The sequence below is a fragment of the Dysidea avara genome, chromosome 3, assembly GCF_963678975.1.
Source record: "Dysidea avara chromosome 3, odDysAvar1.4, whole genome shotgun sequence".
In the NCBI taxonomy this organism is placed as follows: domain Eukaryota; kingdom Metazoa; phylum Porifera; class Demospongiae; order Dictyoceratida; family Dysideidae; genus Dysidea; species Dysidea avara.
In genome coordinates, this window is record NC_089274.1 from 20,711,463 (window position 1) to 20,739,281 (window position 27,819).

Sequence of the window (27,819 nt, forward strand, 5' to 3'; positions counted from 1 at the left end):
TAAAGGTGATTCACATGATCAATAAGGTCATCATGTTCTCTCTCCCCTCAGGGCTAGGAACCAGTATACATGGGCTTCATTACAGTTAATGGAATGGATGATTGTAGTGTTCTTACTATCAATTGCATTCTTCAGAACTGTCTAAATATTGTACATTATTAGTGTGCATGTTGTGAAGTAGAGAAGAATTCCTCAACGTCTTCGAGGCTAAACTCAAAAGTGATATTAGAGTCTGGGTAGCAGTGATCGATGAGACTTGTGAAGTGTTTGTATTGTTTGATAAAGGCGTTCTGAATGTTCACCCATACAACCTGCAGCATTCCTTCCTCTTCACAAATGTCTTTCTCAACTTTGCGGTATAGTTTCTCCAACCCTCTCTTCACCTACAACACACAGCATACTCAACTGGTTAAAACAGGAATGACTACCTCTTTGCCAGGGTATTCTTTGATACATTTACGCAGCTCATTCTTGCTGTAATCCAGTTGGTAGCTGACTTGGTCAGCTCTTGTACCAGATGCTATCAACCCCTCAACCCCTTCAAAGAACAGCTGCACAGCATGTGATCACCATGCAGTGATACTACTGTGATACACGACTTACACTAAGTTTCTCTAGAGGTCTACCAAGGGAAATTACAACATAATCCTCCACGTAATGTCGGTATTTCTTCTTGCACTCATCCTTGCTATCATCAAGTGAGTGAATCTTGAGCTTTGACAACAGATCTACAGAGAAATTGGTAAGTCTTTTATGTGCCCAATTTGTGTGTGCATGTGTGTGTAGGACAATGGAAGTGCTACCAGCCTACTGAAAAACCACACAACTTACCAAGCAAATGGTGGTAGTTCTCTGCAAGGAAAATAAATCAAACGATCTCAGTAACCATGACAACACATGATACTCACCAAACCTGATGACATTGGGTGGAGTTTTATGGTGACTAACAGCAACACGTTCTATGGCTTCAAACACAGCCTTTATTAGTATCTTGTAACTGGTGTCTAGCTCATAGCGACGCTTAATCTGACCAGCAATGTCTTCCGCTCTCTTGGCAAAGTTCTGAGAGACCATACATGTCGTTAACAAATAAGGTGGACCACTGCTCACCTCAAAACTGTGTACACAGTCTAAAATACCACACCTTCCCTTGCGTGGTACCTTCATCTCTTTGATGGCACTGAGCTGACCCTTCTGTACATGTCAAATAACAACACCAGTTAAGCTAGACCTCTAACTATATGCAACCACACACACACACACAACACAGAGGGAACTACTTACAATAAAGTCATCACTCAGTCTATTGATAGTCATCAGAGAGTTCACCAATACATGGTCGAGATAAGAAGGTTTGATTTTCTCTTTCAACTCAAAAGCATACTTCATTACATACAACTGAAGGTACAGTGCATTGCTAGAATGACAGCACCATAACAACACTATGATGTGGTCATTGATAACTTACTAACTGTCAATGCTAACAGAAAAACTGATAAACCCTTCAACTTCAGCTAACAATGTCTCAAATAATTGTGATAGCGTTGACCTACAATAAACATGACATGCTCCTTTAATAGGTATAGTATGTACAAGTTGTGCTGGATCCTGAAAACAGCTAAAGTGTATTTTTTTTTAAAGAGAGTGACCATTTCAGCTAACCAGATGATTAATGGTGACAGCAAAGGTGTCAACAACAGACATGTACAGTTTGGTTCCATTACAAGTTTGGGAAAGGCTGTAATGGACACTACACTTTTATGGCTTTCCCATAGGAAATGTATGGCAGAAGTTTTGATTGGCCATAAATATTGTCAGACATTTGAATGAAAAGGTTTTGAAATATTCTTAGCGGGTCAAGAAGTACTACAAATGAGCCAAATTTCAAGATCGTGTGTAATTGCATCCATGAGATAATTATTGTATTTGAGGATCCAGCTCAACAAGTACATACTATAGTAGTTCTACCAACTATACACCATCCCATGCTAGTAGCAATAACAACAACAGCATGTTAGTAGCAATAACAACAACAGCATGCTAGTAGCAATAACAACAATAGCTACACTACCAACAGCTACACTACCAAGCTCAGACGTTGGTGGATGCCTGGTGTATACACAGGACAGGTGCCACCCCAAACACGAGAATGGACTGGGCTAATTATTTAATGTCATCATTATCACAAGTGATGGAAGAATCCAGGAGAGTCACATAAGAGAGAGTGGGAGACACAGTGGTACAAGGTTGTCAGTGGTTAGGAACATAAATACACTAGCTAATCTTGCCAATCGCTAACCACAACAGTTTTACCCCATACACAAACAGATTGTGATGGTAACATATGCTTATTATACTTTAGTTCTGGTCCCATGAAACATGAGGTGTCAACAATCCGGAGGATTTGTTTACTGTTACCATCACCTCCATCAACTACGTCACCATCAACTGCCTATGAGGGATCAAAGGATTATACCTCATTGAAGGGATAAAGAGCCACATCAAAATGACAATGTACCTCCTCTTGTTCATCCTGACTGGTCACCTCTAACTGCTGTTGCTCAACTTCAGGAAAGTGAAAGAACTCAGAGCAGAATTTCTCCTCAGCAATACATACTGGTTCAATGTCTTCGATCAATTTCTCAAGAGACTATATGTGTTGCATATAAACTATACTGTTACTAATGACAACCCCCTACCTTACTAATCACCATTTTACCCTCTTCTGGTACTGATGACAAAGATAAATTGTGCATGTCACTTAGTGACGAGCCTCGACCAAGGCTCCCATGTGATCCTCCTGATGGCGTCATTAACGATGACGCAAAGTTCCGCGACATGTCCATCACACTACTGGCACCTGACATCAGTTTGTGTCCTAACAACACATGGTATACAACACATACTGAGAACCATAATACAATATACAAGGCTTGGAGTACACTAGACTAAGGTCTATTGAAAGTAAACATGACCAAACCAAACATACGTAACAAGCTGAATTTATTATGATGATTTTGCCAACCATCAAATTTAATTGCATTTATGTTAAACAAGAGTTTGAACTTCTTAATGTTGACATAACATTTAAACAGGCCTCATTACCATGGTGATGATGGTGATGTTTCTTTCCTTCAGGTTTCTTGCCCGTAGCTCTGTTCTTAAGATCTTCAATGTATTGTGCTACTTCTGCCTCATAGGCTTTCTGCATTGCCTTACAATAGCCTTCTTGTATGCTGCCAAATCTGTTGTCATGATCTGTGTTATCTAGCCATTCCATTTTCTGCCATAGCATCAAATCTTTGTAAGGGGCCAGGTCTCCATGGATACCAGTATGTGGTAACAGAGTAGGAACACTGAAGTGTGCCACACTAACCTCCTCCAATAGCTTATCACTCTAATAGGAGCATATCATACTGTTAATATATTATAGTAATTTTAAATGATATGTAACCTGGTAGTCAAACTATGGTACACATAAAGCCTTAATAAATAAACTAATGTCCATTTCGTTCCATAAGGGATACTTTGAGGTAATACTCTCTAGACTTCCTATACTACGAGAAAACATCCTGACTGCTTGGCAGACTCCTGTAAGCGTTCGAGCATTAATCGGATGGCTGGAGGTTCGAGGCTGCCCAGGTCCAGTCATGGATTTTTTCTCCTTTCTATCTCTACCTTTTCAAACATACTTTATGTAACAAGGCTGTAGTGTCCTACAGACCTTCAGCACTTGTACATTTTATCCTAGCTGTATAACTGATGGAGGGATTAAAAAGGCTACAAAAGTACTACTATGTATTTGTCACTATGATCCCAATTCAAATGTCAAACTATCATGAGGTTTAGTACATGTAACACTGGTACTGGTGATTTCCTCTTACTGTACACAATTTTACAGCAGCCTAGTAGCTCTTAATAGCTAAAAGAAAAAAGTGTCATTTTCGGACCTCCCCCACCATTTAGGAGACTCAAAAGAGAGGATTTATCTTGGCTGCTCCTAGTCACTATCTTAAAAGCTGTTTATAGCTGAATTCAGCCACCAATGGTGTCAACAAAATAAAACTTTATAAGGAAAATGGTGATGCAGGTGGCGAATGTTTAATACATGGCCTAATTCTAATTAAGAAAAAATATTAGGTGCTTGGTAGTGTCTAATCACTGGACTGGACTACTGGAGTGGAATACTGGAATGGACTACTGGACTGACATTTTTTGGGTTTACACATTTTTAAGGGTGGGGTTACTGTACATTTGGGTGACTTGTGACAACATTTCAGCACTGAGTGCAGGGATGTGCTCACAGTGGTCACCACTCTGATAAAATAGCCACCACTACCACTCAACAACTACTACAAATTCACCTCTGAAATACAAAGTTAAGACCCCATACTACATTTCCTGACCCAACCCTATCTCTTCTAACCACCACTATTCTAAACCTGGGCACATCACTGTGAGTGGTGAATATATGATACTTTAATCCTAAAAAGTAACTGTGATAAGCCAAATGGGTTCAATTAAATGTATTCTAATCACTACTTGACAGTATTCTACTCTACTGTATAGCAGATACTGACATGTGTGTATGCCCAAAAATGTTTCTCTCACTGTTAGACACATGTGATTATTGTGATGCATCTTTCTATAACATATATGGTGTGTGTGAACATACAAACTAGATCCCATCGCATAACTGGTTATATTTCATAACTGGAATGAGATGTCTGCATTGTATTACAATGCCATTTAGCCGTTAATAGGTGCAGAAAATTGCATAGTCATAGCACAATGGCATACAGTACGTACAAGTTTAAAAGTAGGTACATGTAAATTTAATGTGCTATAACTATGATATGTTAATGTGCTATTACACACAGTAACATACAGCTCCAGTGACTAGTCACCAATTCACGATATATGTTATAGAAAGTTGCATCACAATACATCTTTAATACCTGTTCATTGAATAATTTGACGAGAAACGTTTTCAGTCTCAAGCTGAACACACTAGTCAACTCAGTAAAATGTTTCTTCTGGTCAGTTACAGCCTGCAGCAATGAGAGGCCTGGAGGTAACTCCATGTTACAAGCATTCTGTAGTTGCCTGGCAGCATTGGTGCATGCCTCAATGTTGCTAGGGCCTTTGAGTTCATAGTGACGTAGTATCCGCTCTACAGCTGGATCCAAATCAAGTTTTTTCTGTTAAAAAAGGAGATTAAGAGGTGCACACACACACTGCTGCACTGCTAGCTCACCACAAGGGTCTTCACTACTTCAAGTAAACACTTCAAGTTCTTGTTCTCAACAATCATCTGATTATACTTGTATTCTAATTTTTCCATCGTGTCTCGTACTTGACTCAACAGTGCCTCATAGTCACCAAGGTGACACAACATCTGCTCAACTTCAAAGAGAGAGTTCTGAAGGTGATCCAACAATTGAGCTACTTGGTCTCCAGAGTCCATGATACTATGAATGTTAGCCTACAGAACAGATGAGGTGCTAAGGACAATTATGTAACACTCACAGCATCTAAACTAGCTAGCTCTTCTGATAATCTCTCAGTAAACTCTTCAGCATTTTTGAATGCATCTGGTCGAGATGACAACAATGATTTTAAATCTTCTTCTTCTCGTGTTGTTAATTCTTGGTATTCTTCAACTGCATCCAGCATAAATTTTACAAATACATAGTAGATACGCATGTACATACTTTCCGGACCCTCTTCAACCTCTCTGCCTACAGTGTTTGCAGCCTCTGAATATTGCAACAAATCTACAAGGAAACAATTTGACTAACACTGTACTCCAACTACTAAAGTCTACCTTCCAGTCGTCTTTTATCCACACGAATGAAATCTGGTAAATTATCTTTAAGATATTTATGGCAAAGCTATAACACATTGTGTTATTAAATGATGAATATACTATGGTCAACAAACCTTCCATAAAGTGGAAACAAAAGAATTTTTTTCACCAACACTAGCTGCTGTCCATTTGTATGTCTTGTCAAAATGAAGATCAAAATCTGCCACTTCCTGTGCTTCAGTAAGTTACATTCACAGCACAGGTTGTTTTAATACCTGGTGCTCATCTTTGCCATCAACAACTTTCAATTCCTTCAACCTCCACGTTTTGTTTTTGCGATATCCTTCCTGTTGCCCCTTAGTCTTAGTTTCGCTGAGCTTCACACGGTGTATCGATACCACGGAGCGGTTCATAGCATCCGTTGTCACTGCAAACGGCACACGAGTACTTAACCATGTCAGAAGTACTTTTTGGTTACCCGAAGCGCAAAGGAAGCTAGGCTTCTTCTTGCGACCTGGTTTCGTGACATTTATCAGACTAACTAACCGGTCTTCTCCTGAACCAAACACGTCCTTCTGTAACGTTTTCCTAACTGCTATCATGATGCCTCCCACTTGTAATACAACGAGATCAGCGACAAGGAATTCTCCTTATACTGCACACCACTAAAACTAAACGCCACAATTGATTAGTACTTCTGTTGACTCTCGAGTAATGACTGATTTTATGATATATATATACAATTAGACTCTGTTTTGTTGCTGTCTTTTCTTAGCGTCCATTGCAGCCAGTATTGGCTGTCTCTTAGCATGATATCTCTTTCTTAGTGACTCTATTTCTTGATCCATGTGTATATCCAACTCACTCATGTGTTGCTCTAGGTCATTCAAGGTTAATGTCTTTAACTGAGGAAGTAACGAAATAATTTTACATGTATGTGTGACTTTGACTCACGTATTCTTTAAAGTCAACATTTGACGGTAGGTTAGGAAAGTAGTTTCTTATATTGATACCCATTCCTTTGTTTCCGGGACCAGGATTTGCTCGAGGGCTCCCTCCTCCTGCACCTTCATCTTTCTTGTCAAAATATTTCATGAAGGATGCTTGGTACTCATGTGGCATTTCTGCTGGCTTATTTAATGGTTGTGGACCTGTATCATAACCTGTACAAATACCCTAGTTTATTACCTTGACAATTACACATCAAAGAACTGACGTCTCATAGTGTCCAATTCTCCGCTGTCAATTTCAGTGTCACTATTGATAACTAACGTGCCTAGGTCAACCATTGTGCCTATGTCTGGCCCTGTTGCTTGCTCATGTAGAAATGTTCTTTGTGCATCTAAACTACGTTGGATCATGGTGTTACGAGCAGTGTAAAACTCTTCATCCATTCCGGACCCCTACACTCATCACATTAAACAATGTACACTGTACAACATACACAACTTACATCACTATCGCTGTCACTCAGTTCTTCCTCTCTGGCTTGCATAGTATGTGTCACTAACTCCATTAAAATAGTAGGAGATCTTTGCACTGACACAAAGTCGTGTTGTAGCAGAGCTGTGGCTGTTGGCCTCTCTTCAGGGTTCTTTACAAGACACTTTGTAACAAAGTCTCGGAAATTTGCTGACCAGTTTGTCTGCTCTGTTTCCTTCAGCACTGGAGGTGGTTTGGTGGGGATCATAAAAATTGCCTGAGGACAATAAGTACCAGACATGATCACCACACCCAAGGTTTGGTGCAAGATCACACTTTGTAATATCTCATATCGGTTAAATCACACCTTGTCTAGTTACATACAGCACTAGGTACATTATATTACTTACCCTCATTGGATGAACATCGGCATAAGGGGGTCTCCCTTCACCTATCTCTATGGCAGTTATCCCTAATGACCAAACATCAGCTAAACAATCATAACCAATCTCTTGTATAACTTCAGGAGCCATCCAAAACGGTGTCCCAATCACTGTATTCCTTTTGTTCATAGTGTCCTACACAGTACCATACAGCTCATGTCACACAGGGACTGCTTCACACAATAGTACAGTAAAATGCATTATTTCTGTGACTCCAATATAACACTCGCATGCTATAAAGGGACTTGTACGTATTCTATATACAGGACTTCAGAAAAAGGACACTTTGAAAGATAGAAAATTTTTTTTTGTAGATTATTAAAAACTACCCCCAATTGCAATACAGCAAGCAATTAGTCCCATGTATATGTACAGGGTGTGCATGTAAAACTGATAGGTAATTTGACAGTAGGTGATTTTTGATGTTAATACAGCTCATGTAGTGTGTAATTGAATGATTTGCCTAACAGTACAGAATATATAAAGTCGTAGTAGCACAGTACAGCACAGGTGTACATTGTGGTATGGCATAGCCCAACTCACTGATAATTGTCCAGCGACCCCAAAATCAGCTGCAATTAGTGGAAAAGTTGACAAACTGGAAGACATGATGTGTACACCTCACCAAGTTTAGCCTGTCCTTCCGTGTTTAACAAAATGTTACCAGCTTTAATATCACGATGGATTTTCCGTTTAAAGTGGAGATATTCTAATCCTTTAAGTGCATATCCCATAATCACAGCTATTTCTTCTTCAGTTAGCTTTATTTACAGAACATAATAATAGCAATGTTTTATAGCACCGACAACTTACAGTACGATCAAGTATTCTCATGATATCAGACACTGACCCAGCTCCGCAGTATTCCATCACAATCTGTCACAGCTACCAACTCACACAAACTACAATATACACAAACCACATACCCATAGGTCAGCATTCTTGAAGTAACTGCCAAAATACTTTACAACGTACGGACTGTCACATTGCTGCATAATGCTGATTTCTTTAATTATTTCTTGTAGGTCTGAATCCACAGGGACCTGCTTGATGGCCAGTAGTTGGCCAGACTCTTTGTGCATAGCCTTATACACTGCTCCATACGCCCTATAATGGAGTACACAATAGATACACTACTCAGTACACTCTACAGTGGGGTACACCTGTACACATTCTACTCCATATATGAGGCAGCGTGTACAATGTATATACATCATACACACTGCCTCATACACCTTACAGTGGGGTACACACTGCCTCATACACCTTACAGTGGGGTACACACTGCTACAGTGGGAAATTACGCACTGACAGTGGGGTACACATACTACTCCACACACCCCACAGACAATATACCTTCTACATTATATGCTGAAGTGTTAATAAAGAGATTTCTGTTACTGACACGTATATTATTTTGCTTACCCTTCACCAATCTTCTTAAGTAGATCAAATACCTCCTCTGGTTCCCTAGTTAAACTCTCTTCACTCAGCTTAACTAAGACGTTACTGTCAGAACTCATCTCAATACTCTTTTCGGGCGAGTCTTAAGGGTAAATATCGGTAAATATTGTACGAATACGTTAGAATATGAACTTAGAGGTTTGATGACATCTCGGATGACATCATAACTCAGGGACGTTCTAGGCAAAATGAACAGAGGATTGCGATGGGCATTCAACACTTCGATATGGAGTCCCACTAAGGAGGTTAGCGTGTGTCACTAAGGCATGCAAAGACGATCACAACGTCTCCGGACATGAGGGTACTTTTCCGGATACCGGAATGATTGATTTATAGTTTGGTGTCATATCATGGTAGTAGGCAATAGCCGTTCTTCCCTACCAGAGTACACACACATAGGTCTATACAGCACACCAATACACACACATACAAAACTAAATAGCTAGCTAGCTATACTACAAATAATGCACCTATCAATGTATTGCCCCACTACCCCCCCTCGGGAATATTTAATAGTTATACCATGGCCAAGAGGGATTTGCCTGATATATATGCCCAAGCCCGAGGGCCGCAGGCCCAAGGGCGCGGGCATATATATCAGGCAATTCCAGAGTGGCCATGGTATAAGTAATATATACCGCTCTGGCATGCTCACCTAATAGGTGAAGGAAGACAAACCTGGATTCACCACATTACTTTTATACAGAGGTTTGCAAAAATCGATTGTGGGTTTAAATTGTGGGCACAAAAAAGAAATGATTGTGGGTTTCACTGGTTGTAGTGATACCATTTTAAACCCAATAATCACTTTGTGGATGAATAAAGTTACAAAATAAACACTTAGATATATAGGTTATGAATGTTTGAGGCATCTTTTCGTACAGTTGAAGTATACTCTGTAGAAAAACAATCCACATTGCAAAAATGATTATTTAGTGATGCTTAGTAACTGAACTATGCAATGCTGACTCACTCATTTCTTTTTACTTCACAACAATGCCCTTGACTAAATCAACATGTTTAATTCAAACCCACAATGCAAAACTTTAAGCAGCTCTAATTCAAACCCACAATGCAAAACTTTAAGCATTTCTATATAAATAATCAAAGGGAACTGATGCTTTGTAGCTGCCTCAGCATCAAAGGCAGTTGTGGTCAGGGCTATATCATGATATTGCCCTAACCACAGGGCAATATCTAGATATTGCCCTGTGGTCAGGGAAATATGTGATATATAACCCTGTGATTTCCTTTGATCTGAGGTGTCAAAGTGGTATATATGGGGCTATAGTGGGGATTTGACACAGCCGAATGTCAAATGTCCCATAGTAGGGCAAACCTATCGTGTCAAATCCCCACCGTTGGCCCAGTTGCAATGCGAGATTTACTCGGGATTTGACATAGCGAAGAAAGTTACAACAAAAAATATTTGGGCGCTTAATGAACGATCGTAAAATGCCCCATAGTGAGGCAGCAGTTTCGTATCAATTCCCCCTGTAAAGCCCCACTTACGCCCGAGGGGGTGGGGCAATACATTGATAGGTGCATAATTACTTTAGGTAAAAGTCCTTGGCAGAGGATATATACGAATTCATTATAGTTGTAAGTAACAGGTGTTACAGCAGTGAGATAATTCCACCAAGAAGTGGCAGATGATTGAAAATTTTTTTGGTGCTTGAGAGATTGCAAGCTTGCAGATTAGCAAAACTTGTTTGTTATTACTGCAGCTACAAGGGAGTTAGGGAGGCTTACAGAAAGCCTGTGGAGTAGGGATGCTGGCTTAACTGTGGGTAGGTAGCTCACATGACTCAATGGGACCATAGATATCGATGATGGAGCCTAGTCTGGCAGCGCCTGCCCCTTCACATAGAGAGAACTCCAAATGAGAACAAAGTGTACTCAGCAAATGAAAATTTTCCTGTACTGCCATTTGGGAGGTCTGTGTGAAGGGGTGTTCCTAAGATTGGCTCACAAAGTTGCTAATTCATATTTGAAATCCCTATATTATATAGAGCAGTCACATTATTTCTCACATTATTTAACTGACATCTGCAGTGGTTTAATATTTTTGATATTGAAAGGCAAGTGGCCTTGTACTAAGAAATCAGGCCATAGATAGGATGTCCTATCTGTGATATGGGACAACTTAGCGTATGATTTTGTTAATTCACCAAATACATAGGAGTGGGTGCTGGCTTGCAGTTGTATACAAGCAGAGGAGAAGGAAAGAATATCAGGTTTTGTTCATGCAAAAGATGCAAAGCTATCAATGGTACAGTGGCCAGTAGTTGTTCATAACACAAGGTCGTAAATACCCTAGGGTGGTCGGTTACTGATTAGAAGAGCGCTTGTACAATTATTGGGACTACCCAACACTGCAATAAAATTGACAAGAGGTGACCGCAATAAACCAGAATTGGTTAGTGCTAAACATGTTGGTGTTGTCATATAGATTGTTCATAGGTAGGTAATGACAATGTTCAGTTTAATGTCTCCCATGATGGCTGCTACGTTGTACTAGCAGTGGAGCAAAACAGAAAAGGTAACTACATGATGTCTCACTAGCTAGCTACAGAGGAGGCTCAGCACCAGTGGTAGGGATTATATCTTAGCTAGAAAAACGACATATTTGCTAATGAAAGGTTTGGAGATGCATATAACCATCTGTACATTATGCCACTTAGTGTATATATCTCTGAGACATCAAAGTTTATTTCATTGATCTCAAAATCACATGAGCTGGAATTTGTGTGCATGTGCACAATTAGATTGGAAGAATTTTTTAAAAAATAACAAACAAACCTGATTCTTGCTGTGGTACATTGTAACAGTGTGTTATGGTAGTTTTATGATGTGTTTGCCAATGAAGCTAGCTGGGTCCATATTAACTTGTAGGCATAGCAGAAGGGTGGGGAGGCTAGAGTCCCTCTGCTCTTCAAGATTAAGATACTCTAACAGAGCAGTCAAGCACCCTAGAAAGCAGTCAGTCAGATGCACCTGATAGTAAGAATGGCTGATTTTTGTCAGTGTAAACAGCTGAAGTACATCAATGCAGTGATTTCCCTTGTTCTAGATTAAAGATGGAATGTGTTGGGCAATATATTCTTGATTTTGCACGTGGGGGCATTGTCTGATCATGGTAATTGCTGCTTTAACAGTGTTTTTAGCATGAATTGTATGTAATGACTTTTAGTGGTTACTAAATTGAATCTCAGAAAGACAAAATTTTCCTGTAGGGTATGCTGTCAAATTGAGACCCTCTTAGATCAAAGTTGTGGCAACCCAGTACCAATTTCTTAGCCCTTTCTTTTGTGCTATTATAACATACGCTGTTTGTCTTGTTTGGACCCTATAAATACAGGACCACAAAGAAACTTCTACAAGGGACCATTACTATTGATAGATGATGTATTATTATTGTTGTTTAGTTGGTGTTGATGTGATGCAGATGACAAGGCGTGGTCTGTTGCTTTCTGACATGATCACTGATTACACTTAACACAGTAGGGGCCTCTAGCACTGCTGAATTCTTCCGACAGATGAATCGACAATTTACTGAACGTGAATGGCAGTGTATATTAAGAGAAGACACTGAAAAGTCACAATTAGCAACTTTCTTTAGACTATGGGTACAAGCTATGAATCATATTGTATTGTTGTTATTACATTTGTGTAGTGTTTGAAAGAGAGTTACATTAAGGCCATTGGAAGGGGAATTGGGATTGGATTACAGCACATGGAATTCACACTTTCACCATTAACTTGGAACCAAGTTAGTAACTACCACATAAGAGACTTCACATATTCTTCTATTTTAGAGTAACACCATTACTGGGTCTACACTGACATTGGATGGAGTGGTAGTAAATGAATGGACGTTTGAAGAGAGTTACCTTGACAATGAGGTACATAAATTATTGGTTAATGTTACATCATGTGATCTCTTTGTTAGCACTGTGTATGTGCGGCAGTGTGTTGCCATGACAATAACTCACCTAACAAATTCATCGAAGTCAACATTACTGACTTGCTAACTTCACTTAAACCACTACATACACCCAACCAACTTGATTATGATAAGTATTTCACTAAATTGTAATATTGTAATATTACAATGTAAAACTACACAAACCCAAAATATTTGGTTTTTATGGCTAACAGCAGTTTATTCTTTAGTACAGTTTTGCTGCTGTACAGAGGAACGTACAGTCGTGATATGCATGTGTTAGCAGTTGGCAAATGCTGATCATCCATTGGTCGGATTGTGATGGTAGGAATAGGGTGGTATCCCTCTGGGGTTGGTGGAGTGACCGGAGTACTCGTCCAGAAGTACAACTGCAACACATAGTGACACAACAGTTACATACAATAGTACATACACACAGTGCAACATGTACACAAATTGTCATGGAGAATGACAGCTAGTCATAAATTTTAAACTCTATATACATTTAGACAATTTCACTGTTGGAAACTACATCAAATTAAAACTTATAAGCAGGCAAATTAAATTTCTAGTGGGAACATTTGAGGTGTCATAGCCAGGCCACAACTCACCAAATCTTGACGTTCTTTATTACTCATTCGCTCTACCAATAGCCAGAACCAACTCTTAAACTGTTCAATTAGATCAGAACTTTTATCTGTAGGCACTGGTAATATCAACAGTTACACACACACCACACAACTAACGTGACTCATCTGTGAAGGTAGTGATATTCTTTAGCAGTTCAGTGTCAACTTGGCAAGTTCCATTAAGCAACAGTCGCAAATCCTCTGGGGATAGTGTTAAGAAACTTGTACAACTAGTTGGAATAACGTCGTGAATACCCTCCACAATACGCTGCAAACAGAGCATGACGGAATGGCGACCAATAAAGTATATGTACCTGTAGTGGCTCCTCAATAACATGAACCATTCTGAGGTAGGCATATCTGCTGACATAGTGTAGGACGTTGTCAGGAGTTACTGGGTGGAGGGCACCGTTTGGAATTAAATCATATCCCTTCCCTCCCTCTTCTTTGCTTAATACAACGTGGAATGTAAGTGACAGAGACTCGAAAATACTAATAGCTATCTCTTTTTTCGCATCCACAAGGAGTTTACGAAACGTTTCATACATTACAGGATCAAAGAAAGCAAAATCCTCCCAGCAGACCTGCACAAAACGGGTATGACAAATGGGTATTGTGAACAGGACAAACAGGTATACTTACTGGCTGTTGTAAAATGTACTTGTGAATGTGTCTACACAGAGGCAGAGGAAACACTTCTCTCATCATCAAACTATAGCCAATAAGACTAGAAAAAGTATATATACATATTACTGCTGGCAGTGTAATAATGGTGACTACCTACTTGCCAACAGTGTGGAATGCTTCAAGTCTAGCAGGAGTCAAGCTTCCATGTGCAATAGAATAAAACCCAATTCTACCTGGCTGGTAGAACATTGGTCCACGACCATCATCCTGATCAGCAGAGAAGCTTGGATCATTACCTAGCAGCCATCTGAAACAAAACAGGTAAACACACTAAAGATGACAACAACAGTTGCAGCTACTTTGTTGGTGAACTGTCACTGCTGGTCATTTGTTCTGGAGCAAATAGTTGTGAATATGCTGTAACAAATTATTAAAATGTCTCAATATCTAAGGCAGTAGTAGTACCTGGTACAATACTCTTTCCTCCTTGTTCATAAACATGATCAAGATTAGGTAAGTGTTCCTCAGTGAGGAAGGCACTAGCCACGGCTGTCAGTAGTGATCTTATTACTCCGGTACCCTGACCAGGTTCATCAATGAAAATGACCTTTAGGTGAGCCAGTAAGCTTGTCAGGGAGTGGGGATGGTTCTTGCGTTGATGGTGGAAAAACTCTAAAACTTGATACATTAACTTTGTAGGGTCCCTTGGCACCTGAGGAAACAACAAATTTAACTTCACAAGCATCCCTAGATTAGGCCAGGATACCCAGTAATGAAATTATAGCGAAAATTTGTTTCCTAAGACTGTGATTCGGATGTTTAACTGATGGTAAATATGGTACAATAGGACAAATAATCTGTGAACTACTAGAACTGTGCACCCTAGTAATCCAGCAGCCCCTTGATATATTATATACAGAATACTCCCAATAGAAATATACCCCACATTTAATTGAACAGTTATTACCTAATTAACAGGAATTGAACTTTAACATCTACAAGGGTAAGGATTTGATAACTACCAAATCTGCTATTGTGATAGGAGTATGGTATATATACCCCTATCACTACTAAAATACTAACCAGTAACTCAGTTGAGTCCTTGTATGTTCCACTGTTCTCATATTGCTCCATCTGGCGGCGAAATGACTTCTCAACAACACGGAATCCACCCAGTTGTCCTAGCACAGATTTATGATCACTCCTTAGCTGGCTACCAAACGCTTGATGTAGCAGATCACAAGACATACACCATCTGCCAAGCAGTACACTAGCAGCTAGTTGGTTACTGGAGACACCCCACACTTCCTCATCATTCAATACAGTGACCTTACCCTCCTCTATTCTAGGGCTGGTCATTAGATTGCCACTGAGTAGTGCAGTGATTGAGGGTGGGGCTAGGCTGCATACAGGCCACACTTCCAAACATGGCATTGACGTGTGAAACAGAAGGTCTCTGCTTGCCTTTGCTGTCAACAACTGTGGCCATTCAGCTAATGGCAATGCTTGCTCTATACTGGCAAATGGAGACACAGGGGGCATACCAAGACAACTGACAGATGCAGAACGAGTGAAGAAGAATGTCACAGCTTCATCATGTGGCTTGATTTCTTGACCTATTTGAGGAGGGTGAGAGCCCCTGGTAACTGCACTGCTATGCAACATGAAATGAAGTAGACCGTCCAGTATCCAGGCAACATGTTCCATCCCCATGACGTCAAGAACAGGGGGTGTGTGGGCATGTTCATCTGATCTCCAACATAACACACTCAACATGTACTGCAGAAAGAGTCCCTTCCCATCATTAAGTGCTGACTCCAGCTGGCGTCGTCCAGAGGTCTTCTTGTTGCTATTGTTGCTACTGCTTTGTTGTCGAGAAGACAACACTGCTTCACCTGTTCTCAGTTGGCATTCCATCGTGTCCATTACACCTCCTAGCCATCTCCATATTCCATGTAGGTTCTCCCAAACTACGCCATCCTCTATAGCAGCAACAGGTATTTTCCCTGGTAACTGGGGCTTCCCCTTCATGACATGTTGAAATACCAACAAAGAGGATATTTCACGTAATAACCTCTCAAAAGATTTAGCCAGTAGTGTAGCTGAATTGCTAGACATAATATCAGACCTGCTAGCACTAGATTGCATGGCCCAGTGCTCCTCTTTGGAATGTGATGGGACCACTCTGCTTTCATCAACCTCCATGCCAATGTCTTGTTCACTGTCACTGGATGATTCTTCTAACTCATCAGCACTGCTCTCCTCACCACTAGAACACAGTACACTGTGGAAATAAGGAAGCAGAGCACCCCCTAGTCGAGCAGCAGCTCTGGATGATGATGATGGGGCCTCATCATCACTTGCATCACTAACCACACCCCCTTCACTAGTCCCTCCCACTTCAGCAGCAGTGGAGAGCGTAGTCATCGGGTCCAGATTGTGACGCAATAAGGAGACTGGTGGCAGCTTGAAGTACTCACTAGATAGTTTGGCAGGTTTTTCACCAAATGAACTCAGTGGACATGGGACACATGTACCCAGACAAATTGGAGTGACTAGGGCACTGCACATATCTGCTAACTCAGCTATAGCTAGTGAACTGAATGACTCAAACACGGCAGTACACCTCTCCATGGCAACTGGAACACTGGTCTTCTCACAGTGGTCACTAGAAGAGAGTTGGTCTCCTGGTAACATATTGTCAAGCCAGGTTACTAGGAACACACGAGCTGCTGATCTCAGGAATCTCTTGATGAGTAGATGAGAGGTAGCATCCCGATTGGCCAGAAATGACTTCATCAGTGTGTCCAACAGCATGTTTAGGTACTAGAAACAACACCACCACAGCAACTAATAACAAACAACAACAAACAAACAATATACACAAAAGGTGCTTTACACATTGTAGACACACGCACGCACGCACGCACACACACACAGTAGTAGTAGTGTAAATGTAATCATAACTTGCCATAGGAAATTGACCACATCATATGTGACCAAGGTAAAGCTTTTGAGGTGATTAGCAATTTATCAGATCAGTTATCTCTTCACACACATACACATGCATGCATGTATGTACACACCTCCCTTGTTAAACACTTGGAGCTTACCATTCGAGGTAGTTTAGCAACAAGATGATACACTAGGATATCGAGATGGCGCACTTCACACTGGTTGGATATAATCTTCTTCTGCTCGGCAACAGTTAGCAACCAGTGGCCTTCACTGGTGTTAGCTGGCTGATGACCAACTGTTGTTTTGATTGTCGGCTCCAATCCAGCTGCTAGTGAAGGCTTCACCAGGGCCCACTGCTTAGTAACATAGATCAGTGCCTTACGGACAAACATGGAACTGTCATCAGGTCTATTCCGACGTCCTTCACCTCTTGTAGCATGCCATGGAGTATGGTCATGACTGGAACGGGCTTCCATGGAAACTAACAAGTCAAACACATGTTCTCCCCTACAATAACATGATTGGTAGTTAGACAGTAACTATGGTAACAGAGTACCTGGCATTTTGGTAGGTAGCAAGATTTGTATGATCCAGCAAAAGTTTGAACAACTCCAAACGACTAGAATTGAGGCCTTCAGAGAGAGATCGACATGAACACTTCTCAGAGCAGTCACAGTATGCACTTGGAGACACTCTCTTGAAACTGCAGAAGAGGCAATATGCAATGTAGCATACAGTGTAATAATAGTTCTAACAGGTTTCCCTAATATAGAATATAGTGTACCTGCAGTTGTGGCCGCGATGACAGGTAAACGCACACACAGTACAACAGCACAGACTGCCAGTCAATCCACAGTTGTAACACTCATAAACATCCTGCATAATGTGATCACGTCCTGTCCATGTGTAGGAACATGGGTCATTGTGACACAGTACAAACAGTGGATTATCATCAGCATGGCTACCATCTGGGTACAACATGGCTAGGAGACAGGAAGAATCTGCAGTTGGTGCTGTTAGCAACAGAGCAATCTTCATCAATTTTATCGCTACAGGGTAATTACGACACCGAACAGATGTCATGAAAGGAGTGTCCCCTTCCATGTTCCTATATAAAGAACACCATCATGTACCCTAGCTAATAATAATGATATTTATTACCTTTGCTGCATCAAAGTGTTCATCATTTCCTGAAATATTTTGTGCTGCTTGCAGTCTTCATGTATCATAGTGGCCAGCTGCTCTCCAGTAGCGACAGAATCATGGTAACGAACATCATCATCGCTATCTTGACTAGCTGAACTTGCCGCGGCTGCTGCCGCCGCCGCACTACTACCAACAAGTCCCATGGCTGCTAAATAGTTGGCTCTCCTCATAAGGTCCCTTATCCCCTCCCTACTAGTGTGTCGTCCACTGCCACCACCGCTACGTTGCTGTGAGAGTTGTGGGGCGACCGCAGGTGGTAGGAAACAACTGGACAGAACATGAAGGAAGTTGTATCCTCCACTGACTTGTTCACTAGATAGATGGGTTGTATTACCTATACAACATATATAAATTTTCTAAGTCATAACATGTCACTTATGTCATTGTCATGTCAAATGATATACAGTAGCATGCAATATAGTATATTATAGCACTTGTACTCACCCTGACTGTATGCTGATAGTAGTAATGAGTGAACTTGTTTACTGTCAGATAACATCTTGCTAATGAGGGGCTGACCCTGTATTATTATGATGACATCATATAAACACTAAATGATACTCACCTTAACAATCATACACACTACACTATTCTTGTTGTTCACACGACTAACACTGATGCACTCCACAGGGGGTAGGGGCTGTCATGACAACAAATCATTGTTAGTCCTACTATTTAAGCAGTACTCACAATGAAGGGGAAATCCTTTATCCCCCCAATATGATCTTTAGTAACTGGAAACAAGCCACCATTTTCATCCTTCAGTAACCAAGTGCTTGGTGACTATACAGTGAGTACAGTCAAAGTCATTGTTTAAAGGAGATGCCACATACCACAGAATGGAGCTTCATCTTGTTCTGCTTGGCAAAATAGCTCATTTGCACTTGAGGAAAATGACCTTTTTCTGACACTACACCCCCTCCAAGAAGGGCTACTGTAGCACAACGAAGCATTCCCGTTGTCATGGAGAGGATCACATGTACACCACACTGATCCACTGCCATAGCAACAGGCTTGCAGGCAGATGGAAGTTTCAACTTCTTGGGAACCAGCTGGAATGGTGATGGCAACTGATTAATGGAAGAATTGGTAAGCTGATCAATCCTGAACAGTCTACATCGATCCAATATATTATCCCCAGTCTGTTGTTGTGAGAATGTGACTGCAGCATATGCCCCATCAACCTAATGGATATTATGACGATTGACACTTGTTAATACTGTTGAACCTCACTTAGCAGCCACCTATTTAATAATACCACCCGTCACCTCCAGGGGGGTAGCTAGGGCATGACATCACGATAATTGCATGACTACATTTTGCCATAGGGTGCAGTTCTAGTAAACCGTGAAGTTTAGCGCTGTCAAAAATGGCATGTAGAAATTGTTTCATCTACTGAGTTCCAGAAATAATATGGTAAACTTCGCAATAGAACATTATTAAGAATAAATTCTGATCCTATTTTCAGTTACCCAATCCAATTAAACTTACACAGCATTATGACATCATGTCCTACCCCCCACCTCTGTCAGGTACCAAACACTGTCAAGGTGTACTTCATGACTTTATTAACATGGCCATCTCATTATTGAGAGACCATTATATGGTTCCAGAAGTTGCTCTATTCCAAATAACCCTAATACAGTGAGTGTTCATCTCCAATACACACCAATACATTTGATACACTACACTGCATTAGTGTGAAGTTGACATTAATAAGTTTGATAAATCTCCGTAGGGCTACTAGCTCCTTCATCAACAACAACAACACTAATACTATTAAACTTCACCTTTAGTACAGTTCCAGTAGAACAAAGCCCATCCTCAATCATGATGACATCACTCATAGAACACACCTCCTCTCCCAACTCATCCGCCTTTTGTTCATCACTTGTCCGATGTCTCTTAGTACCTGCCCTAGCAACCGGTGGTGGTGGCTGCTGTGTGCTGTGATGCATATAGTAACTCAACAAGTTGCTATAATAGCAGCATGTGTACATGTCACACACACACACACAAACATTATACAGACACACATTGTACCACATGTTAATACATGTAGATATCACACCTCAAATGTTACAAGCACACACTTACGTACCTTGGACTAGAAGACTGTTGCTCAATGAACAATTTGAACCGATACTTCTCATGTAGTGAAAACACAGATTCCTGCAACACTCCAACTACTGGACAACTGTGCTTCATTATAATAGCCTTCATGCCAACACTACACAGTGGGCGTGACCTCATCATTACCTAATAAGGCAATTACTATACTGGAACAGTGATGTCACTATCTCCACCTTGTCCCCTTCTTTGATCTCTTTGTGATCACAACTGCGGCTACTCAAGCGATCTTCCTGCCATTTCTCCAGCTGCTGTTTCTGCTCACCAAAAGGTAGTACACCCCTAAGGCTCTATCTTACACCACACACACTAACAACAGCTGCTACTCACCACCAATAAATCTTGCCACTATTAGTGAGCACTGCAGAGAACAGGCAGCTGGTGTGAAGGGAGCTGACTCCTTGACAACCATCAATTAGTAGTCTACAAGGATGCTCCAACAGGCTGGTTGATGATGCCACTGTCTCATCGTAAAATACTGCAAACTATAAATGCGCTAGTAATCTGCAGTGTGTGCTGTGCATGTACTGTACACGGTAGCATATGCATGTATGTGTGTGACTGATTGACTGTTTATGTTTACAAAAATGAGGCTTGATGAGTGTGCATGTGCATCTGTTGTGAGGCAGTATAGCCAAGTGGCAACAGCATCAGCCTGGTAATCAAAAGGTTCCAATAATAGCCTAACAAGAGTAACAGTTTTGTTGCCCCACGGCAATACAGTGAAAGTGATGACAAAAATGGCATTTTAGATGTCCACCCAAAGATGTTACCTTTAAAGATTGAGTTAAAACAGTCGCTCTGATGTAGTCAGCAGAAATCATTGTCACTAGCTCCCCAGTCAGCCCCATTTGCTCACTACGTGGGTGTCGGGAGTGTCCCTTCTAAAGTGTACACGTGAAACACTATGAGCAAACACACACAGACAGTACCTTGTATGGTGTAGCACTGTTCCATTTCCACTGACACAATTGGCCATTGATAGCAACCGCTACCAATTCAGAATAAAGAGCTGCAATATGTGTGAATGTCAACTCCTCGCCATCCTATGAAAAAGCACAAATAATGGAGCCAAAAATAATTAAGAGCACAAATTGCACAAAAATAAATGATCACCATTGGCAACACAATTCAATACCTGGTAGCTAAGAAACTCAATATCGCCATGGTAATGTAGGTGAGATGATGATGATGCAGCCCCAGCAGATGACTTCGATGATTTTTTCTTTTTCTTCTTCCCAGCTTGACTGGATGCTGCTGCTGCACTGCTACTGTACAGCTGCTCCTCTTCGTGGTACTGCACACACTTGTAATTAACACAATAGCATACAATATTAATATCCCCATACCCTACGAAGAGCAGTGGTCATAGCTCCTTCAATGGCTGAAGTTTCATCATCCATTACAGCAATACGATGACTGGCACCACTGCTGGCCAGGAATGACAGCAACTCATCTGAAACAACATGTATCTCTCACAATGAGTATTAATCAGTCATTCACACATTATACTGTTTGTATACTACAGAACAGTTACCACAACAACAGCATAAAAGCTGTATGTACTGCAGCCCATACAGTAGTTCTACAATTCAGAGTAATAGCAGGTATACCAAAACTTTATCAGTTAGGTGACGAATACATTGGGTCAAGGGGCTTTAACAAGAGCATTTATATGTGGCTACAAGCCTGAGATTTAGTTGGGCAACTAGCTATAACCTGAAAATTTGATAAGCAATTACCAGTATGAGAATTTGTTAGGCAATCACAAACAGTATAGTCTTGATCAGCTGGATGTCAATGGAAAAGTAGATTAGTGGGGTTTTTTTTGTATGTACATAGAATATAGTATGTTCACATTGAGCTGAATCCTGAAAAACAACTAAAAATTAAAAAGTGCATTTTTTTCTCAACAGAGTTAACATTTCAGCCAACCAGATGATTATTGGTAACGGCAAGTGTCAACAACAAACACGTACAGTTTGGCTCCGTTACAAGTTCGGGAAAGGGCTGTACTGGACACTGTGCTTATATGGCTTCCCCACAGGAAATGTATTGTGAAAAATTTGATTGGCTGTAAATATTATGTCAAACATTTGAACAAAAAGATTTTGAAATATTTTTAGCGGGTCAAGCAGTACTACAAATGAGCCAAATTTCAAGATCGTATGTAATTGCATCCACGAGTTATTAAATGTTTTTGAGGATTCAGCTCAACGTGAACATACTATAGTGGGGAAAAGTCCATTTGCACATCCTGTCACACACATATCAACCCAACATCCTAATGTCAAGTGGTACCTCCTGAAGGAATGACTGGAAGAGATTCTTCACCATCTTGTTCGTCAGCAGGTGGCACATCATCTTCATGACTCAGTAGATTGTTGACGGCCAAGTTGACATCAAGGTTCTACCATCACACAAAGTACACATGATGTAATCAATATGTCACTAACTGTTCTCATTAATTCTCTTCTGACCATATCTCGGCTTTTCCCCTGAAGTACATTCATTGCCTAGTAAGGTAAAAGTGATGTAAACTAGTCACAACATGTAATATCACCTGATCCACAAGCTCTTCAGGGACTTCTCCAGTTCCAGATAATGCCCCCCAACGTTCCATCATGGCCCGACGTTCCCTAGATCTCATTATGGGTCTCAGTCGATGGTAACTAGGGCTACTCCTTGACGATCTGCTGGCTTGAAGCTCAGCACTCAATCTGCTACAAGAAATGAGACTTCCAAGTAAAATGGTACCAAGAATTATGGCCCATTTTTATTATAATATAAGGATAGAGGTAAAAATGCATGAAGCCAGGCCTGTTGGGACCAAAATATTAATACACATTTTTTTCTTTCAATTCAGAGAGTTTGTAAAAGAAGTTTCACTGTAGTGGAAATAATCAAGCAGTATGGCAGTACTGTTTAGTAGGGTTCCCCATAAAGTGATTCGCATATTGTACCATGATCCTTGGCTCAAGATACAGTCACAGCCTCATGTGTATTTAAAGCTTTGCTCTAACAAAAGAAGGTGCAGTGTAGGGTTCCAGTGATAAAAAAATAGCGAAACAAGAGGTGATGGTAGCTATGAGGGAAATTCCTACTTGACATTGTAGCAATGTGGGAAAATCCCTACTTTGGCACTGAAATGATAGTGAAACACACCAATTTAGTAGCCACATTGCCACAATGCCAAGTAAGGGTTTTCCGCCATCATCTCTTGTTTCATTACTCTTTATCACTGGAACCCTACTCAATTTTTATTAATATTTTAAACTGCACTAGTCTCTCCCATCTCACTATAACAACCATGTCAAGCAAGTCCAAAACATAACTAAAGATCTCATTAATAAGACCATTCCTTTATAATGGGTATATTGTTCTTCCCATAGCACCCTAGTAACTTTATGCAGTAAAAGCTTAAAATTTCAATTGTTCAGCACACTACATCACATAATTATGGTACCATACCTGACCATAGCTGGGCTATGTGACTCTTGAGAAGGCTCTGGTGTGTTACGATCTTCATCACTGCACACTTCCTCCGTACTGGGCTGTCCTAACCTCTGCCGACACACACGACCATCCTACAGTAGCAAACAAATACATTGTTATGTATGGCATATCAAACTTCACAAATTCTCAAATGTTATGTAGCATGTGCACAGTGTAAACAGGTTGGTGAGATTATCAGATGTGGTTAGCCAGTACATCATAGGGGACCACACTGTATTGCTGAATGTAGTAAGCTTGTTGCACCCATTGACATTCCTAGTCTCCTACTGTGACATGTCACAAGTGGTTTAAGGAATAGTAGCAGTTTATTGTACATGTGACTGTTCTATTAGATTATTGTACATGGCTGTTTAGGGCAGCATCTTGATCTTCTGCTTGCAGATCCCAAGTGAGCCTCTAGTAAGGTATCCCAACATGGTACATACAATTAAGGGGTGTGGTCACTATACTGTATTTTCTGCAGTGAAACCTAGTGCAACAAGTACAGAAAAATTTTTTTTAACTAGAGTAGGACCATAGCCATTGATAAAAAATACTGAAACAAGCTGGGGTAGTGCACAATATTAAATCATAGTAAAACAATAAGAAGTGTTATATTCCTACTGTGCATTTCCATTATGGTATCTTGAGTACAGTAGGGATATAACACTTTTTATTGTTTTAAGGTGATTTAATGTCATGCACTACTCCATCTTGTTTCAGTACTTTTTATCGATGTGCTATGGTCCCTACTCTACTCAATTTTTTGTGTACTTGTTTGTTAACTTTTGTTGTAAAATAAAATTATTACGACTGGTAAACCCACGCATGCTGCATCAAAAGAAAGAAATAGGGCGCTGCATGTGGCACCTCAGCTATCAACTATTGTCTGAAAAGTGAATTATCCATTACGCTTTGTTGTCAGCTATGTTCAACCCGATACACAGCATTACGAATCAAGAACTGTTTGAAAAGCACCTCTGCAATCAAAATAGCCACTATGAAAAATACAGACAATTTCTGTTACGAAGGGAAGCCACCGCCAAATCAACACCTTTCGCTGTCATATGAATGGGACACAAAGGAGGACACTGGTAAGTCTATGAAGAATTCATTGTATATACTGTGGTATGCCAAAAGAAGCGACGTCGAACAGTGAAAAAATCAAGCCTGTAGCCTCAGTCGTTATCAAGTTACACTTGTCTGAAGGCATCAGTCTCAGTCAATTACTCAGTCAGTCAGTAGAAAATTCTGTTTAATAAAATTTTGTTAAAAACTCCTTAGCAACTTGTTGAAAGTGTTTCGAGCCGATATGAAGGCTTGTTTGGCCTAACCAATACTGCTTCATCATTGTCAGGGAAAAGTGAAGCTGGGTTTTGGGTGATGTTTTTTCATGGGCCACTCCCAAACCTTTCAGTTTGTAGTCCCTACTATATACAGCTATCATACTGTATGATAACAAAGTTATTAATTTAAAAATGAAGTGCGTTTTGAGCAATAAAAAAGTAGTGAAACAAGAGATGATGGTAACTATGCAGGAAAATCCCTACTTGGTATTGTAGCAATGTGTAAAAATCCCTAAATTGCCATGTCTTCACCATCTTTTAAATGCCAAAGTAGGGATTTTCCCACATTGCTACAATGCCAAGTAGGGATATTCCCTCATAGCTACCATCATCTCTTGTTTCACTACTTTTTATCACTGGAACTTCATTTTCAAATTGCACTAGTTTTTTAAATTTGTCGCCTTCATATTACGGTTTCCTGGCATGAATAAGAAGAGGACCACTTAATTGGAGATAATAGGAATAACAAAGCGCAGAAAGTAGACATCCATCGGAACCACAAAAGGCACATTCCACCCGTGAGTTGGTTGTGACATAAAATGGTGGCCATGTGTTGCTTTGTTTGGCCTCTAGTCTTGTGACTGTGATTAGGCAGTGAGGCAGGCAAACCAAAACCCGGGTTTTGATGATTTTTTTTATTAAAATTCTAGCCTTTAAGTGTTTTCTTTTTATTAGATAGTGAATGGAGTAAGATTAACTGATTTCGTTGCGTATGATTTTTCTATGATGGTTTTCAGACGCGGCATTGCTTAGGGGGACACTACTAAATTGTACTACCACACTGTTTGATAAGTGTAGCTGTCCCTTCTTATGAGTATAAAGCACTTCAAAGCATTTTGTTATATAATAAAGTGTTAATACAAAAATTAACCCCTCAGTATGGTTTCCTTACATGAAGAAAACAAGAAAACCTGGAGATGAAAGGCAAAGCCAAGGTGCAGAGAACAGATATTTGTTGGAACCACAAAAGGGCACATGAGTTTATTGTTACATAAAAAGGCAGTTAGGTGATGCATTGTTTAGCCTCTAGTCTTTTGACTATGGTCAGGAAGGCAGGCAAACAAACAGAAAGGATTTTGGAAACTTTCTTTATAAAGTGATTCTGTAATTAGATGTAGACTCTTCCTTGAAGCAACTTTTCAGCATGCAAAATATTTCTATGATTTGTAATGGCAGCATTAAGAGGGGGACACATTTTGTTAGGGGAATGTACAGTACAGTGTTGTGCTGCCTCACACTTTATTGCACCTGTAGTGGTAGTCCACATGCCCTCCACCACACAGCAACTTGTGTCAACGGCAGCTGATGGTCTATGGATTTTGTTTGACATGACTAGATTTTACAAGGCTTTCCAAAGTTCAAAACTTTGCTCCAGCCCCCCTGTTTTACAAATCTGTGCAGTTCATGTCACTTTACTACAGCTTAATAGGCAGTACAGTACTATAGAATTCGTAGATTGCAGAATAAAAGTGCTATTGAATGGTCACCAGACGCATCACACCAAATGCACCTCATCCATCCAACCCATGTGTGCTATTTATGTCTACAACTCACATCTAGCAGGAGTGCCAACTGTGAATCTGATACGACACACTCCTTCACGTGATGCCTCTTCAACAACGGCTGTAAACTGGATCCCTGGCTACATGAAAACATCAAGTGTATACTATAATTAGCCCATTAATTTTACCTATCACTGCTAGAAGACTTCGCAATCCACTTGAGCCTACCACAAGTCACATCATTTACTTGAGAAAACCATTTACAATGTACCTTCGAAGTAGCTGGTGTTCACATTTCGCTTGGATAGACGTAGAAGTGATATTAGGTGTCGGTTGAACGAAACAATATGCGCTGGACATGAGTATCCCTCAACACTACATAATAAAGTGCATTATTTCGAAAAATCAAATTTGGTGTGCTACCTAGCGCCGCCCGCCCCAAAAACATGCCGGAAACTAATGCAATGAGCTTAAATACGGTGTAGGGCGTAACCATGCTTCTGTATAGGGAGAGCAGTGAAGCCACAACCTTAGATGGTTCCACCAATCCCAAACCACTTTCCCAAATAGGCAAACTCAGTAATTGCCAGCGCAAATATTGACTTTGCGCTTAATCAGTTGTTAGTAGCTAGGTGTCCGATCAGTTAAGGTTGGAAGGAAACTTGCATTGATCACTGTGTCTAAAGTTTTAAAAAGATGAGAAATGGAAGTGTAGTATGGCACAAAAATGTCCACTTGCTTTGGATATATGAGGAAAAGGCAGCATGGGGTCACAGTTGAGATCTGGCAATGTCATATCAGTTCATCTTGAAAACAAAATATCTGACAAAATCATCAGTACC

The 27,819-nt window shown here is 40.4% G+C and overlaps 4 protein-coding genes across 6 annotated transcripts; 1 reads left to right on the plus strand and 3 right to left on the minus strand.

Annotated features, from left to right (window-relative positions):
• Positions 1-85: 85 nt before the first annotated feature.
• LOC136250084 (exocyst complex component 1-like) lies at positions 86-6,513 on the minus strand. Of its 2 annotated transcripts, none has more exons than XM_066042246.1 (20): positions 6,288-6,513; positions 6,085-6,236; positions 5,944-6,039; positions 5,828-5,894; positions 5,715-5,777; positions 5,530-5,663; positions 5,258-5,485; positions 4,959-5,201; positions 3,106-3,397; positions 2,700-2,878; positions 2,519-2,650; positions 2,358-2,452; positions 1,469-1,549; positions 1,285-1,417; positions 1,111-1,194; positions 909-1,062; positions 832-852; positions 604-728; positions 429-551; positions 86-383 (listed from the first exon to the last, which is right to left on the minus strand). In XM_066042246.1, the coding sequence occupies exons 1-20, from the start codon at positions 6,409-6,411 to the stop codon at positions 159-161; spliced, it is 2,751 nt and encodes a 916-aa protein (XP_065898318.1). In that variant the 5' UTR covers positions 6,412-6,513; the 3' UTR covers positions 86-158. The 2 variants fall into 2 exon arrangements, with proteins under 2 accessions (XP_065898318.1, XP_065898319.1); XM_066042247.1 differs by having other exon boundaries at positions 6,356-6,498.
• Positions 6,505-9,273, minus strand: LOC136250087 (serine/threonine-protein kinase 3-like). Its single transcript, XM_066042248.1, has 10 exons — positions 9,100-9,273; positions 8,601-8,781; positions 8,488-8,550; positions 8,300-8,435; positions 8,218-8,246; positions 7,642-7,809; positions 7,263-7,508; positions 7,026-7,212; positions 6,764-6,972; positions 6,505-6,714 (listed from the first exon to the last, which is right to left on the minus strand). The coding sequence occupies exons 1-10, from the start codon at positions 9,195-9,197 to the stop codon at positions 6,553-6,555; spliced, it is 1,479 nt and encodes a 492-aa protein (XP_065898320.1). The 5' UTR covers positions 9,198-9,273; the 3' UTR covers positions 6,505-6,552.
• Positions 9,245-13,276, plus strand: LOC136250088 (L-aminoadipate-semialdehyde dehydrogenase-phosphopantetheinyl transferase-like). The gene is made up of 9 exons (XM_066042249.1): positions 9,245-9,383; positions 11,321-11,410; positions 11,459-11,557; positions 11,602-11,680; positions 12,567-12,599; positions 12,643-12,767; positions 12,815-12,910; positions 12,957-13,043; positions 13,091-13,276. Exons 1-9 carry the CDS (start codon positions 9,327-9,329, stop codon positions 13,235-13,237), a joined length of 813 nt encoding a protein of 270 aa, XP_065898321.1. The 5' UTR covers positions 9,245-9,326; the 3' UTR covers positions 13,238-13,276.
• LOC136250083 (E3 ubiquitin-protein ligase UBR5-like) lies at positions 13,210-27,388 on the minus strand. Of its 2 annotated transcripts, none has more exons than XM_066042245.1 (32): positions 27,249-27,388; positions 27,166-27,201; positions 27,030-27,117; positions 24,106-24,221; positions 23,198-23,354; positions 23,091-23,150; positions 22,936-23,044; positions 21,984-22,090; positions 21,773-21,931; positions 21,567-21,680; positions 21,408-21,518; positions 20,965-21,119; positions 20,811-20,916; positions 20,606-20,763; positions 20,295-20,451; positions 19,338-19,688; positions 19,195-19,287; positions 19,070-19,144; positions 18,949-19,024; positions 18,460-18,838; positions 18,083-18,406; positions 17,855-18,001; positions 17,454-17,805; positions 15,424-17,166; positions 14,806-15,052; positions 14,700-14,757; positions 14,498-14,647; positions 14,356-14,440; positions 14,028-14,297; positions 13,831-13,981; positions 13,696-13,781; positions 13,210-13,473 (listed from the first exon to the last, which is right to left on the minus strand). In XM_066042245.1, exons 1-32 carry the CDS (start codon positions 27,335-27,337, stop codon positions 13,261-13,263), a joined length of 6,522 nt encoding a protein of 2,173 aa, XP_065898317.1. In that variant the 5' UTR covers positions 27,338-27,388; the 3' UTR covers positions 13,210-13,260. The 2 variants fall into 2 exon arrangements, with proteins under 2 accessions (XP_065898317.1, XP_065898316.1); XM_066042244.1 differs by having other exon boundaries at positions 23,198-23,357.
• Between the last annotated feature and the right edge of the window lie 431 nt (positions 27,389-27,819).